The following is a 15,112-nucleotide window of genomic DNA, read 5'->3' as shown; positions in this document are numbered from 1 at the left end:
TGGCCCACGATGGTGCCGCTATGCATCATGGGTATTCGATGTCATATTGTTGGCACCAAAAGTATTTAACACTTTATTTCTAGGGTTGTTGGGACCCATATACTGAAAGCAACATTTGCTGATTATGAAACTTAGAATTGCGAGGACCATCGTTATAGTTATGTTTTTTTTTCTTAACTCAACATACTTTTAAAACATGCCTTACATGAAGTTGTGCGTGAAGAATGCTGATGAGATAAGAAATAAGAAGTAGGCGATTGAATACGTTCCAATTTCGGGGTCATATATTTCAAAATGGACCAGAGGATTCAGTTCTTTCTCCAATCACAAACCTAAGAGTTACTATACAGTATATAACAAATATATAAAATAATACCTGTAGATGGCTGACGATGCAGTAGTGTTCTGGACTGTGGAGGCCACACGTTGAGGAGGCGGTGAGGTTGACAGCTCGTCCTATCAGGAGGTTTCCTGTCGCAGGGTAGCAGCTTCCTTCCGTGCATCCATGAGGCCCCGAAGGCAGGTCTTGTCCGAGAACACTGACAGCTTGAAAAAACATGGGGGGAAATGTCAATTTGGAAAATATACAGTTTCTATCTTGATAAAACTATGATGGGAACTTCATAATTTGTTTAAGGAGAAGAACAAGGAGTTGCAGGTGAAGAACTTCAAAGTTTAATTTTGTAAGTCAGCCTGTAGTACTCAAGGTTCACAGATCCCTGGTAAGACTTTCTGTTGATGTGGGCGTGATTATTTCACTGTGCCTGACATCCCAGAAACTGATTGCGCTAATAGACTACAGTTTTTTTTATGAATAAGAAAACACACTAACACTGTGCACCAATGATTCTGATAACTGGTCTCCACAGATCACATACCAGCATTTGAATATACTGTTTTATATATTACATGATTTATTGCAGCTGCGTTTCAATTTGATTCAACCACCTGAAAATAAAGGTATAGAGATAAAATGAAAGCACCAAAAAGTATTCCATACATACACACACAGCGATAAAGAGATTGTGAGGGATTTTCATGCTGTTGACTTTAAGAAAACAGTGGAGGGTGAACAAGTTCCAGCACGATGAACACGCCTCTGTCAGGTTTGTTTGCATTACGTGTTAGCATTACCATGATGTCATTCACTGACTGGCCCTTGATTGAATGACTCACATTTGCTAATTCAGAAAAAGAAAAACTTCCTTTGGAAACACTCCACGTGTCATTTTATTTCAAAGGAAAATACAAAATTCCTGAATCTATTAACAATGCTTCAATGGTATGAAAGATACTTTCACTGCTATGACGTAGCAGGACTTTAAACATTGTTCAATGTCAGGCTCTTCAAATCGAAGGCTTAAAATGTTAACAGTGACATTTAGTTTTCTGTATTTCTATTGTTTCTATGTATGTTTATGTTTACATTATACAAAAACCCAGCGCATACCTCTCGCAAAGCAAAGAGAAGTCAGTGACTTTAGACCATTTTTTTTGTGTGTGAAAATATCAAACCAATGACCTGCTGTAAAATAAAGACAGTTGATTTTTATATTTACTGTAATCTTGTTGTACCCAAAACTATGATTTCAGTTACTTTAAAGTTTTAGTAACAGTGCATACAGCATTTGTGGCTGAACCGCACATTTCATTATCATTTTTCTTATATTGATTATAACTGTCCGAAAGGTGTTTTGTTTTGAAAAAATGGATGGTATTTTCTCTGAAGTAACATTAGTCTGTTACTCTTGACACGTCAAGACACGTGTTTCAGTCAAGTTTACTCAAAAAATAAACCTATAAACTAGTGAAAATGAGTGAAACACAACCTCAATATGATTGTGAAAGTGTTTTTTCTGGAGGTCGGTCTGTGAATTAAATGGGGATATTGAAGCAGGAAGTGTCTCCTTCATGTCCATATTGGTGTGTGGATCACTCAAGTCAAATTCCTCTGTTAAGAGACTTATTTCAGGTAAGTTTGACTTCGGTCATCCATCATGAATTTACACAATGACTCTATTTGCTTGTCAAATAACGTGCCCTAGATAAGACAATGAAACACTGTGAATGAATCTGTGTGTGTGTGTGTAGGTGTGTGTGTGTGTGTGTATACACCCTTCTGCCAGCAACTGATATTCAATTGTATTTTTCCACCTATTCAGTTAATCTGCAATCAAGTATTTAAGGTACTGCCGTATATCATGTTATGGCAAAAACAATACAAATTGAAGCAGAAGCACATTTGCAGACTTTCTGCTTCGACAACTGAGACCCCACAACAAACCCCTCACCACACTCTGGGTGGGCTGCAGGACATGTTTTGGTGTAAATTGCTCTCACTTGCCCCGACTAGTTCAGAGAACCTCGGAACATGTGAGGGATTCTGTGTGTTAGTTTTAGATCTAATTTGCTGTGCACTTGTGTTTTAAGTCGAGGCCGTCGTTTCCTGCTGATGGTGTTTGGGTGTTTGTGTTCCTGTCTGTCTGTCTGTCTGTCTGTCTGTCTGTCTGTCTGTCTGTCTGTCTGTCTGCCTGTCTGTCTGTCTGTCTGTCTGTCTGCCTGTCTGTCAGTCTGTATTTTTAGTATATATATATATATATATATATATTTTTAGTGGTGTGTATTGGCAAGAATCGTGCGGTACAAGGAAAACAATATGATACAGTATATTGAGCTACTGTAGGAACAGCAAAATATTCATTCATTTAAAATAATTTATTTTTAGGAAAATGCCATTGCAAACACAATTTCGGAACTTGTTTAAAGTCAGTTTAAACCAAGGTATCTATAAGTATTTCACAAGAAATACAAGCAAAATAAAGAGAATATTTGCATGTTAATTGTAACAAATGTCGATACAGTATCGTATACAAATGTTCGCAATATTTAAGTGTATTAAATACCTGTATTTTACAGCTTTAAACTTGACTTGTTCTGCCTACTGTTTTACAAGTAGTGTGGCAACATGGAAGTGAGAACATTTGTCCTCAAGGCAACGATAAAAGTTGCATAATTGACTGTAGAGACTGAAAGTTTATATAAATAAATCATATTTGGTGAAATGCCAGGGATGCAAATAGTTGCCACTTGGCAGTATGAAGTTACCTGACAAGGGAAACACTATGCAAACATCTTGATATACAATAGCCGCTATCTCAGAGAAATATCAACCTGTCTGCACGACACTGTGTCGACAGGAGACCTGGAAGAAACTCAAGATATTTTGGCAGCAGCTGGTTCGCCGCTGTGTCATTAGCACATTTGTGTAGCATGCGGCAACTTCTACCTGAACACGAGGGGGAAAAAAAAGACGTAAATACAGCCGTAGGCTTCCAGTCTCCCTCCTGTCTGTGGCACTATGGTCGGAATGTAGCGGAAAATGTTATTCATTACAGAAAACATTCCAGGTGTCAGTGAAGAGGTGACGGACAAACCTTTTCTGCTCCACTTAGGGTCACACTACACTGATGATACACATTTCTGTAAGAGTGGTCGGAAACCTCACAACGTTTCAATGTGCTTTTTTTTTTCTTTTCCCACGGTTACGAGATTGTTCCTTTTATCATGGTGAGAAGTAGATCAGGGTCAAGACTCATTTGGGGACAAGTGCAAGTGCAAGATAAGCAATTTCAAAGAATGTGTGATCAGCAAATGATTTACTGTACACACAAAGTATAGTGTATTATGAAGGTCATTTATTATTATTTTGTACGAGAAGTTGGACTGTTGTTTGTGTATTTTATATTGGAATATTGTTTTTGTGCGAGATATCGGACTCTTGTTTGTGTAATATATATTGGAATATTGTTTTTGTATGAGATATTGGACTCTTGTTTGTGTATTATATATTGGAATATTGTTTTTGTGCAATATATCGGACTCTTGTTCGGGTATTATATACTGGAATATTGTTTTTGTATGAGATATTGGACTCTTGTTTGTGTATTATGTATTGTAATATTGTTTATTTGCGACATATCGGACTCTTGTTTGTGTATTATATATTGGAATATTGTTTTTGTGCGAGATATCGGACTCTTGTTTTTGTATTATATATTGGAATATTGTTTTCGTACGAGATATCAGACTCTTGTTTGTGTAGTATATATTGTAAATAGTTTTTGTACGGGATATTCTGCTTTATTCAGATGGTGACACTAAATACACAGAAACATTATGAACAATGTATTGAAAACACAAAGATCGTACACAGATCTTACACCGTGACATATGTAAAAAATAACGCACTATTGGCTTCTCTGAGTAACTTGTCTTTCACTGTTATATGACTGGAAATATTTCTGTGCCTTACAAACATTGTTTGCCTGTAAATGATCAACTTGGAAATGACATGTATAGCTCAGGGTTCTCGATGCTGAGATTATTATGCAAAGGTAAATATCTTCAGGCAAAGGAAAGATTTCCACGATAACACGCATGATCAGTGAAACACACACAAAGCTATGGGAACAGAGCAATGTGAGTGGACGGAAGAAAAAAATAGAGAATGGTTTCAACCATAATAGACTTTAAACTTAGATTTCACAAGATCAAGGTCAGTAATAAAAACTTGACTATTCAATTTCAAATTTAACACCTGATTTCTTTTAAGTATATATAAAGTATATATAAGGTATATTAAGTCACAATGGTTAAAACAAATACTCAAGCAGAAGCACGAGAGAAAACATCGACTCACCCAGAGAGAGGAGGATCAGACGTGCAGCCATGATGAAGTGCAGCTTGTCCAGACTATTGAACTGCAGTCTCTCTAGCTGTAAGATAAACACATTAGACACATTAGAACTTTTATTAAAAAAAACCAATACATTTGAAATTTAGTAAAAATAGTTACAGGATTCTTTATACATTTATTTATTTAAAACATATTTAAAATATGTTATTTTTCTTAAAATATGCAAACCTAACATTAACATAAGATTATAACATTGTGTTGTTTTCGTCAACTGTGCATTCCGTTTTCAGAAGCAACATAAAGATCATATCCTTTAAGTCTAGAGTGATGGTTCTCAGCAGAAACAGGAGGATGACGGAGCAATAGTGTGACCGGTGGATTAAAGTAGCGTGAGCAGGTCCGAGCTTAAAGTCTGACAGAATGAAGAACACTACAAAGCTAAGCCACAAGACAAAGGCTTCCATTTTCCTCTGGAGTACTAAAAGAAGACGACACTACTATTTATGAAAAAGGAGCCTTTATGTTTTTTCTAAACAGGATTGTTATCTGGTGTCATTCCTTTGGAAGGGTTTGCATGCAGGCATGTCGAGTCAGAGATGATCAGGGCGACTGGCAATAAAGACTATAACAAAAACCATGTGTATAGTAATAATAATCATCTATTTTGTGCCTAAAATAATAATAAAAATTAAAAACACAGAGTTTAAAAGTGATGGATTACAACTACAAGTAACTGACGCAGGAGTTATTCAACCAGCAGCACGGACACATTTAAAACCGGATGAAAGCGTTTCTAAAAGTGCATAAAAGCCCTGACGGTAACGACAAGTGACTCAGTACTCACACAGTGGCTGGTCAGCGCTCTCCTCAGCACTGCGTGCTCAGAACTGCTAACTCAGTGTGCCTCTGCACTTTCTTTTGAAAGTGTGCATGTGCGTGTCGATTCCCCCTCCGGATCCTGACAGTGGGCATGAGCGACCGCTGTACCCCCCTGATGTGTGTATTTACGCGTGCATGCACATGTGCCGTGTGTATGTGCGGCGCCAGAATGTGTAAAACAAACTTGAAAGTGCAAGTGGTGGCGGTGATGTGAAAACAGAGGGAACGCTGGCGGCCAATTGGAAAGTAGCATACATGAGGGATCCCCCCCTTCCCAACCTCCGACTCCCCCAAACCCTCATCCGCTCCTCCCGCCCCCCTCCATGCCTCTCCTCCCTCCACTTCGGCCTGCCTCGCTCCCTCCGGCTCTTCACTAGGGCGTCGGGGTGAATGGACAGCTATTCTTATTCTAATTTCGCTGTCACTCGGTGGGCCAGTGGCTGAAAGAGGGGAATGGTCTCCAGGCCTATGGAATGCAGCGGCCCTTTTCTTCTGGACACTGAGGGAGAGTGGGAGACAGAGAGGAGGCCGGAATGGCAGGGAGAGAGAGGATGGTAGAGGAGGGGACACTGGCATGGTGACATGTGTGCTCGCCAGGGGTAAAACTAGGCCACAGAGCCCCGATGCGGCCACATTTATGACCACGTTTATGGCACCGGGACAGATAATAACCCTCGAAACTGAAGATCCCGATATGCTATCTTCTTTAAAGGCTCCTTTCTTAAGTGTGTGTCGAGAGAAGGAGCAAAATATGTGCCAGTTTGTCAGGAAAATAAGTAAAGCATGCCAGCTTTCTTATACTTTAAATTCATTATTTCTATTTTCATCCCAGCAACTCAAAGCAGGAAGTAGTCAACACTTGTACTACTACAGACTACTAGTTTTTCCTCGCATCTGTCATACTGTGGTTCACTCATTGTAGATTTGCTCTGTTTTTATCTTCTCCAAATTGAATTGAATTGAATTTACTTTCTATATTTCCTGTGACCACAATAAGACAAATTGCTGAAACAAATCCCAGTATATTGGAAATATACTTGGCCAATAAAGCTGTTTCTGATTCTGATTTATCCGCTGCTGGTCTTTAATATGTAATACATTTTCGACGCTATTCATAATTTACATTTAGATATTGATAGTATATACTGTGCAATATAACCTGTGTACAGTGACATTAAAAAATACATATTTGGGTATAATATATTACAATATATGAATGGACATACTTTATATTAGATATTTTAAGATTTAAGGTTCCATTTTAGCGTTTTTAACATTGAGAGACTCAAAAGAAATATTCACTTGGGTTTAATTCAGTATTTGTGATTCGGATTAGTCATGGCTCACTCACATAAGTTTAAGTTTACAAAACTGCATAATCAAATTTACATTCTACACTAAAAAAATGGATGATATATGGATTAATAATAATAATAATAATCTCTATTTATATAGCGCCTGCGCTAGTTTCCCAGCATGCACCTGCTACAGTATCTTCTCCCATCTTCCTATTTAATCTGTCAAACCAAATCCATGAGCATGACAGGCACGGCATAAACCTGAATAAACAATTTGTTTCATAAAATGTATTTTATTTAATTTAATATGTATATTCGTAACAGTAAACAACAAGCAGCTACTTCTAACCCATCAATCGACAGATATTGTAACACAATTAAAAAGCCATTATAATTTAAAAATGATTGGATCCTTTGCTTTTTCGCTGGACAGCGAAAGCACAAGTGTATAGAAGCCATCGTGTGCATGCATGTGTGTGACTAGAAAGCGAACTCTATAATCTTTGGAGCTGCAATACAAAAAGAAAACAACTGCAGAGGAGAACAAAGCAGTCTTCACAGCCCAGTTATCTGCTTGCGTGACCTCTGACCTGGAAAGCTTGGAGGAGAGAGACTGGATATGCTAGGACAAGTTTAAAGTCATGACTCCTCTACGTTTTCTATGTTTTATCTCTCTATGACAAGTGAAATTATTTTACAATTCTGATCTACCTTTTTGGCTGTGGATCTTCACTGGCCTCACAATTTTGATAATGACTATCTTGTGGATCAGGGACCTTAATAAATATCATCACATGTTATTATTTATAAGATTTTATTTTATTGCTAAAATGACACATCAAATTAGACTAAAACGGTCCAAATTCACAGTGAAATCACACAATATTCCATAAAACATGAAACAACAAAGCATATATCAAATGTGTTGCTGCTGAAAGACCCTCCAAGCTAGTGCCCAGTCTCCACAAGAATTGACCTCTGGTGGCCCCCCAGCCAGATGAGTTACGATTCAATTCAAGCATTCCGATATGTATTAATCTCCTTAATTTACTTTAGAAATGGTTCAGGAGTGGATATACATATCCAGAATTGCAGAAATATTGTAAACTTTAATAAGACAAGTACAGTAGCTTTACCAACGTTTAGATTTTATCATAAATGTAAACTTTTAATTCAATTGTAAACCAAAATTGTCAGTTCAGGACCAGCTTGGCTGCTACATAAGATATATTTTCAAAAGATTGATGGATGCTTTGTCTCTACATGGACGGAGAATCACACACGTGTGCATCACAGCTCAACACCTTGACTCTTGACATCACAAACACGCAGACACATCAACCAGAGATAACTCCTGTGTCCACACCGGAGCAGACACAGCTACAAGCATCTCAGCCCAAACATCACCCAGGTCGCTGATCATTCTGCACAAAAATGTGATAAGTCTGCCCGCTCGTGTGTGTGTGTGTGCATATAAACTGAAGGCCTCCAGAATGAGCCTGCAGATGTGAGCTGTGAAAACAGGATCAGATCACTTCCTGTTACATGCTCGAAAGACAGCAGGAGGTGGACTGGACCATCCTTAAGTATCCACTCACATAGACCTGACCAGGTGTTTTTAAGGAAGCACTAGACAATAGTGAGAAAAACATTTGAGGTTAAATGAAATAATATTGTATATAATATTCAGCAATACTTTAATAGTGTGCACAAGTGATATAATGTGAATATATGGGGTGAAGGTAGGAAGTGAACTATCACAAGGGTCAAATGAGGTAATTTTTATGTGGCCCACCTGATGGTCGTCCCGAAGTCTAAAAGTAATTATGTTATATGACTTAATCTACTGTGTAGGTTGTCTTGTTGCCCAAATCAGATACCAGTGTTTAAGATTGTATAAGAGACCCAGACTATAAATGTCAATGATAAGAGTTAAACTGATGAGCAAAGGGAATTTCTTTAGTGAAGGAGGAGAAACACAGAAATAAGATAAATCAAATCAAGATATGTTGAGCCTCGACAAATGAAAAGACGATATTAAAATTGTACTTCTTGTTTGGTAAATATACATTTTGTTTGGCCCACTCACATCGTAAAACAATTGCCCCCTGCTTTAAAGGACGACAAATAATTAAGAAATATTAATGATATAATAATAAGTAATAATAATTGTCATCATTAATCTTTTTCCACATGTATAGCCTTCATTAGCTACAATTCAATTTTAAAACGAAACAGTTGAGTTTGTTAAGTCATGGCTTGGTGAATAAATATATTTCATATTAGTTAATGTTTCCAATTAAACCTAATTTAATTCAACAAAATCATAAAAAAATGAGTTGTAAATTGATTGTAGATGCTGTGGTGAGTATGTTTCATTCATACATATTTGTTCTTTATATGAGTATAAAATATAATGTAAAGAAACCTACACTACTATAGAGACAGATCCCCTCTAGGCGAACGCTGCCCTACTTTTCAGGAGGTGGTGTTTTGTTCCATATAATTAGCGGAAGGGAAAACTTTGTCTAGAGAATGTGTGCAGCAACTTTCCCAACAGCACCAATGTCACCATGTCGTTTTGTCGCTAATGATTATAGGAAACCCCAAAACTCAAAAACACACTGGACCACCCAAACACACCTTGAATTCGCTGAAATTAGGTTAACTCCAGAGTCAAACTGAGTCAGGGTTTCCCTTGGAAAAGCTCTTCAGAGTTTAGGAAATCTCTTAAATCTGCTGTATATTTGCTTTAATATCAAAGAGAGTGAAAGCTGATGAATGGGATGAAACACTAACCCTTGAAGCACACCTGAAAGACAATATGGAATACTGTTGTTTGTTTGGATTATCAAACTGTGTCACACGCACACATCTACATCAACACACACCTACGACAGAATTTCCACTTTAAAAATAGTCCTTTGTGACCATAGTGAATAATTACTGAAATTAATCTTTAACCAAAGTCAGACAGTTACACCCACAAGACCATCAAACACAGATGGTAAGGCGTGACCAAAGACTCGTCGGTGATCACAAAACAAACCAGGAGACAATTTGATCATGTTCGGACTAGAACGAGTAAAAGTATAGAGACAGTTACAATAGTGTCCTCTAATAACCTGAGACAGACTTGTTACCAGTCCATGGTAGCCCACGGTAACCGGAAATAACAGTTGAAGATTAACAGCAGTGGTTAATGTCACACCTTGGTGAAATAGTCATCTTTTTTCAGACAAAAACTTGGGTGGAAAATTGTATATCAAGCTTTATCTCATACAAACCTGATTCAAAAGTAATAGGTGACTTTATTTTCCATCATGACGGTTAGTAGGTCAAGTGGTTGTCATTATCACACATTTTTCACAAGATCTACATCATAATTGCAACGTTTGCTAAGTAAGGAAAACATTGAAGTCTATATTATCGTTATAATACACTGTTTCAAGTATAAAAGCTTTTCAAACACAAATTCTCTTTGCACATGAGTGTTAAACTCAAGTCTCTGTAATATTGTTGACATCAATAATCTAATTTTTGTATCCATTGTTAAACACTTGGCATTAATAATTATAGGTCATAATATCTACATGAGTATTAATCGTTCGTGATTTTTGAGCCAACCATCCAGCAGACCACATAAAATGACTGGAAATTGACAGATTTGCTTTACACAATGGTTACAATTATTAAGTGTTTACGTGGGAGTTTACCAGGTTTGGCATACAACGTTCAACAAAGTCAGTTGTAACGAAAAAACTTGCAGTGTTTCAACACCTGCAGCTACCAATACCTCGCACACACAAATTCCGAATGACAGTTACATGACACTCCCAGTTAGAATTCCACCAGGAAATACAAAAAGAAACTCCAGAGGCAAGTCATTAAAGAGCACAATGAAATTGTCCAGGTACCATTACAGGATCATTTAAGAATGTGAGGAGAATTATTTTTTTCATTATACAGTTAACTAAATGACACCTTTTCCTCACAATCTAATAAAGAACATTTTGTTGTTCATGAAAGGACACTCTTGGCAACGCATTTGTCCTTGTCAGGTTGTTTAGTATATCAGCACTTCATTCCACTGTTGCTGTCCAGACTGAAAACAGCAGATTATTTCCACCAGAGATTGGGGCAACAGCAGTCAAAACAGCATAATCCGAAAAACCAGCAAAACAAAGGATTTACATTGTATCATAACAATATTGTTCACCCTCTGGTTAAACATTGAAAAGTACCTGATTTATACCTTACAAATCTTCAGTCAGAGTCCCTCATTCTTCCACCGTTTGAGTTTTTGAGTGACTCGTGGATCCTCTTAACCCTCCAGGTTAGAGTTGATCTCAGCAGTAGGGTAAGGGGCCCCTGAGCTGATTAAAACTAGACTAAGCCTAACAGTCTATGGGAACACAGACTACCACACACATACATACATATCTGATCTCCTGACAGGGCTATACTAGCTCTATATAGTCTCACTGATATATTATTGGAATGCTCTTAAGACAGTGTAACAAGCAAAGATATAGTGTTTCCATTTGTCGGTCAAATTCTAGTATCACTGCAGCCCTGCATTAATCTGAGCTAATCTGGTAGGAATGTGGGCAACCGTGACCAAATCTACCTCAGTGGACAAGTGACCCACTCAGCAGGTACACACAAGACGCCTTGGAAAAGTGGAAGGAAGCAACTCTTGTGCCATATATGACTTGACAATGATGTTTATTTTTTGTGAATTAAAAGTGCAAAATGTATGTTTTTTAAATCCACCAACACTGAAAATAATACAAAACTTAAAATCTGCATCCTTTTTTCTGTTTATTCACATGCAAAATGAACTTTTTGTGGAGTTTAACCTACCAAGACTACTTTTTTCTGCAGTTACCACAAATGGTTATTACAGTTGTGTTACATTGATAAAATGGATTTAAACTACACCTGTTTGCTGTAAATACAGAGCTGACGTTAATAACCTATGTTAAAGGTTGTTTAGTCACAAATAAAACAAATGGCATGCACAATGTTACAGTGTGCACAAATATTAATAACAATACATCTCGCTTACAAAAAGAAATGCATGAGATTTTTAGAAAATGGCGTTTAAATATTACTGAAAGCTATCTTTTGACATTAATATTGGTCGTTGGCAGAAATAAATAAATAATACCTTTCTTAGACAATCAAATACATATTTTTTAAGATAAAGTACTTTTAATATGAATATACTGTTATCCCGCTTAAATAACAAGCTAGCTAGCAACATGTATAAAGAAGGTTAGCATTAAATAGAGATAACATGGTTGACAATTGAAAACGAAATATGCGTTATTTTATTGAACTTAAGGAGAATTCACCACCCGCAGTATTTCGTTCAACTTTAAACCCCAAGTAACAAAGAAAAAGTATTACCTTTTTTGGAGCTTTTTGGAGCTTTGTTGGAGCTCCTCTCTGACACTGTCTCAACCTGCAGCTCAGCCTCGGTCAGTCGCGCTCGCACAGGTCCACAGAGGGGGCGGGGCTTAGCTCACTGTCACTCAGGTGGGTCTCTTCCTCCCGCCAAACCCCACCCAAGACTCCAGGTGCACAGATTTATTTTTTATTTTTAGATTTATTTAAGAATGAAGTTTGTGACAAGATGTTTTTGTTTCACAATTAAAGAGCTGTTAAGTGCTGTTTTGGTTTGGTGGACATTTAAAAATTTAAAAACCGAATTGTTGCTTGCTAGCTAAACGTGTGGCTAACAGTGATAGCTCCTGTCATGATGCATTGGTGATACAATAACTAATAACCAATATAAAATCAATTTTATGACAAGTATATGTTTTTCATGTCTGTTTGGAGTGGTATAAAATAGTAAATCTGCTGTATGAAAAATGTAACTAAGCCACAATGAATAATATAAAAACAAATGATGTCATCTTCAGATTTTCTTTTATTCTATAGTTAGGAATTGATAGCAATGACATCATAACCAAAACCTTAAGCTTAACACTTGTTTTATGGAATAATTGAGTAATTAAATAATAAGTGCACAAATGAGTGCAAGAATTCTCCTCCCCAGGTGCAAAACAAATAGACTCAAGGACTCATTCATTCCTCGGGCTATTCAATTGTACAATTCTGAGTTCGGGGGCAGGAGTGGAGTAAAAGTATCATGATGTTCTGTTCTATGTTAGTCTTTGTATCCTATGTCTTTGTTTTTTTTTCTTTGATCTATGTTCTTTATCTTTATCTTTAGACTTAGATTGTATCATATTGTTCTTTCTCTTTATTTCTCTTTGTTCTTGTTCTTATTTTATTTTGATTTATTTTTTATGAAAAATTGCTGTATTTGCTGTGGCTATTGGTAAAAAACAATTTCCCGAAGGCGACCTCCTGAGGGATCAATAAAGTTCTACCTTACCTTAACAGTAAGTGGATAAAATTCCATAGACAGTAATACTAAACAAGAAGCTTCTATATCACATGACTAAAACTTAAGCATGATAATGTTTAATGTGGATATTTTGACCTATAAAGATGTCTGTTTTTTTATTTGTGTGTTCATGATTAACTGCATCTGAATTAATAGACGTTCATGACGGGACTTGCGGATGAAAAATAATTAGCTAGTTCTTTAAAAAAAAACTATTTTGTTACTTCTGCTACATACAGTATGTCATGTTTTCTTGTGCGATGATTTTGGAAAACGATGAAGGAAAAATGTTGCCCAAGGCCGAGCTCAAGAAATATAAAACGCCGGTCATACCTCAGGAATCCTTCCAATCTCCTGATATAACCTCGCCTTTTATTTCTTTTTTTTTTACTAGACCAGGGAGTCTGTAAAAGAGAGCTTTAAAAGAAAATGTCAGTTCGAAGAGAGACAACCTGGTCTGTGTTTACCAGGAGATAACAGGACAACAGGAATCGTACCGGGAGAGTTTATCAAAAGCCGATGACAATCTCCATCACCGAGCTCATCATGTGGTGCCAGACGAGTCAACTGATACACATCAGACATCCTCCGGCAGCAGCCGTCTGATGTGAGGGCTGTCTCTCTCTCACGAAGAAGTGTGTGTGTGTCGGTGTGTGTGCGCGACAGGAGAAAATGTGGAGAAAAAAGTGAAACACCTGGACTGCTAATGAGTTAAAACCCATGTTTAGCTAAATGATAAAGTGGTGGTCAGGAAAAGAAAGACGAGGAAAGTAAATGCTCTTCGCGGAGGAATGGCTGGAATTTAGACTTTTTGGTGACGAAACAACCTGTAATATAGGTTATGAACCTCGGATTAAATGAGCTGAAGTAACGTCTATTTACAGCATACAGGTGTGGTTTGAATCAAGTCCATATCAATGTAACACAACAGTAATAACCATTTTAAGTGATTCCAAAATGTATGCTGCAAACAGGAAGTTACGATAATCCAAGTTAGGATATGTTTGTGTCACATATGAATCTAATCCTCTTTGAGATATGGACCCCGGTTTCCTATCCTTATTGACCTCCCTACACTTATTGCATCTTGATTGAGAAATATTGATCTAATACTGATCCCACTACATCCATGGCCTGAATTCCAGCAACACTTGGCCACTGAATTTGTTGGGGTTCTTATCACCCTCTGGACCATATCAATGGAGATGACGGGAAACTGCAGAGAATCTTGGTGATGACTGAGGACCAGAGGATACAGTCGACTCCAGCAGCTTTTATGGCTGATGTTTGGAAATATTTTAGTTTAAAAAACATATAAAAAGTACTTAAGAAAAATATATCCTAGAGTATCGCAATAATTTGCACTATGTTGTATTATGGGGCTATTACTGTTGCTAAAGCTTTTTAAATGCTTGAAAGGATTTGCAAATATTTACGTGTATCTGTTCAGTGATCCACAAATGGTAACTAGAATTACGAATGTATAACTCGATGCGCAAAGAATGCACAAATCTTTGGTCAAGTACTATCACAAACTTCACTCTACTGGTCAAGTATCACAAACTTCACACAACTTCCCAAAAAAAAACAGAAAAATGGCTCTTTTTTACACATTTCACTTTTGCAACAGTCCTGCCATAATTCACGATCCGGAGGCGTTTCCGCCCCCTACTGTCGGGGCGGTGTAATCGCAGCTGAAGCATTTGTTTACAAATTCTGTTTAGATGTTCACGGACCTCGGCAGAACTGTTGCAAAGAGTCACATGCGTAAAAAGAGAAGGTTTTTTTTTGTTTTGGGGAAATTGTGCGAAGTTTGTG

The 15,112-nt window shown here is 37.2% G+C and overlaps 1 protein-coding gene across 1 annotated transcript in view; it reads right to left on the bottom strand.

The window, feature by feature from the left end:
* The window catches only part of lamb2l (laminin, beta 2-like), a 33,496-nt gene extending 21,140 nt beyond the window's left edge, over nucleotides 1–12,356 (bottom strand). Inside the window, exons 1-3 of the mRNA XM_087780862.1 lie at nucleotides 12,289–12,356; nucleotides 4,700–4,775; nucleotides 377–546 (exon numbers count right to left, since the gene is read on the bottom strand). Of these exons, the coding sequence (XP_087636988.1) occupies nucleotides 377–546; nucleotides 4,700–4,730 (201 nt within the window). The 5' untranslated portion in view covers nucleotides 4,731–4,775; nucleotides 12,289–12,356. The remainder of the gene's footprint in view (nucleotides 1–376; nucleotides 547–4,699; nucleotides 4,776–12,288) is intronic.
* Between the last annotated feature and the right edge of the window lie 2,756 nt (nucleotides 12,357–15,112).

The sequence above is a fragment of the Callionymus lyra genome, chromosome 19 (genome assembly GCF_982586985.1).
Source record: "Callionymus lyra chromosome 19, fCalLyr1.hap1.1, whole genome shotgun sequence".
Classification (NCBI taxonomy): domain Eukaryota; kingdom Metazoa; phylum Chordata; class Actinopteri; order Syngnathiformes; family Callionymidae; genus Callionymus; species Callionymus lyra.
This window is presented reverse-complemented; position numbering and strand designations above follow the sequence as displayed.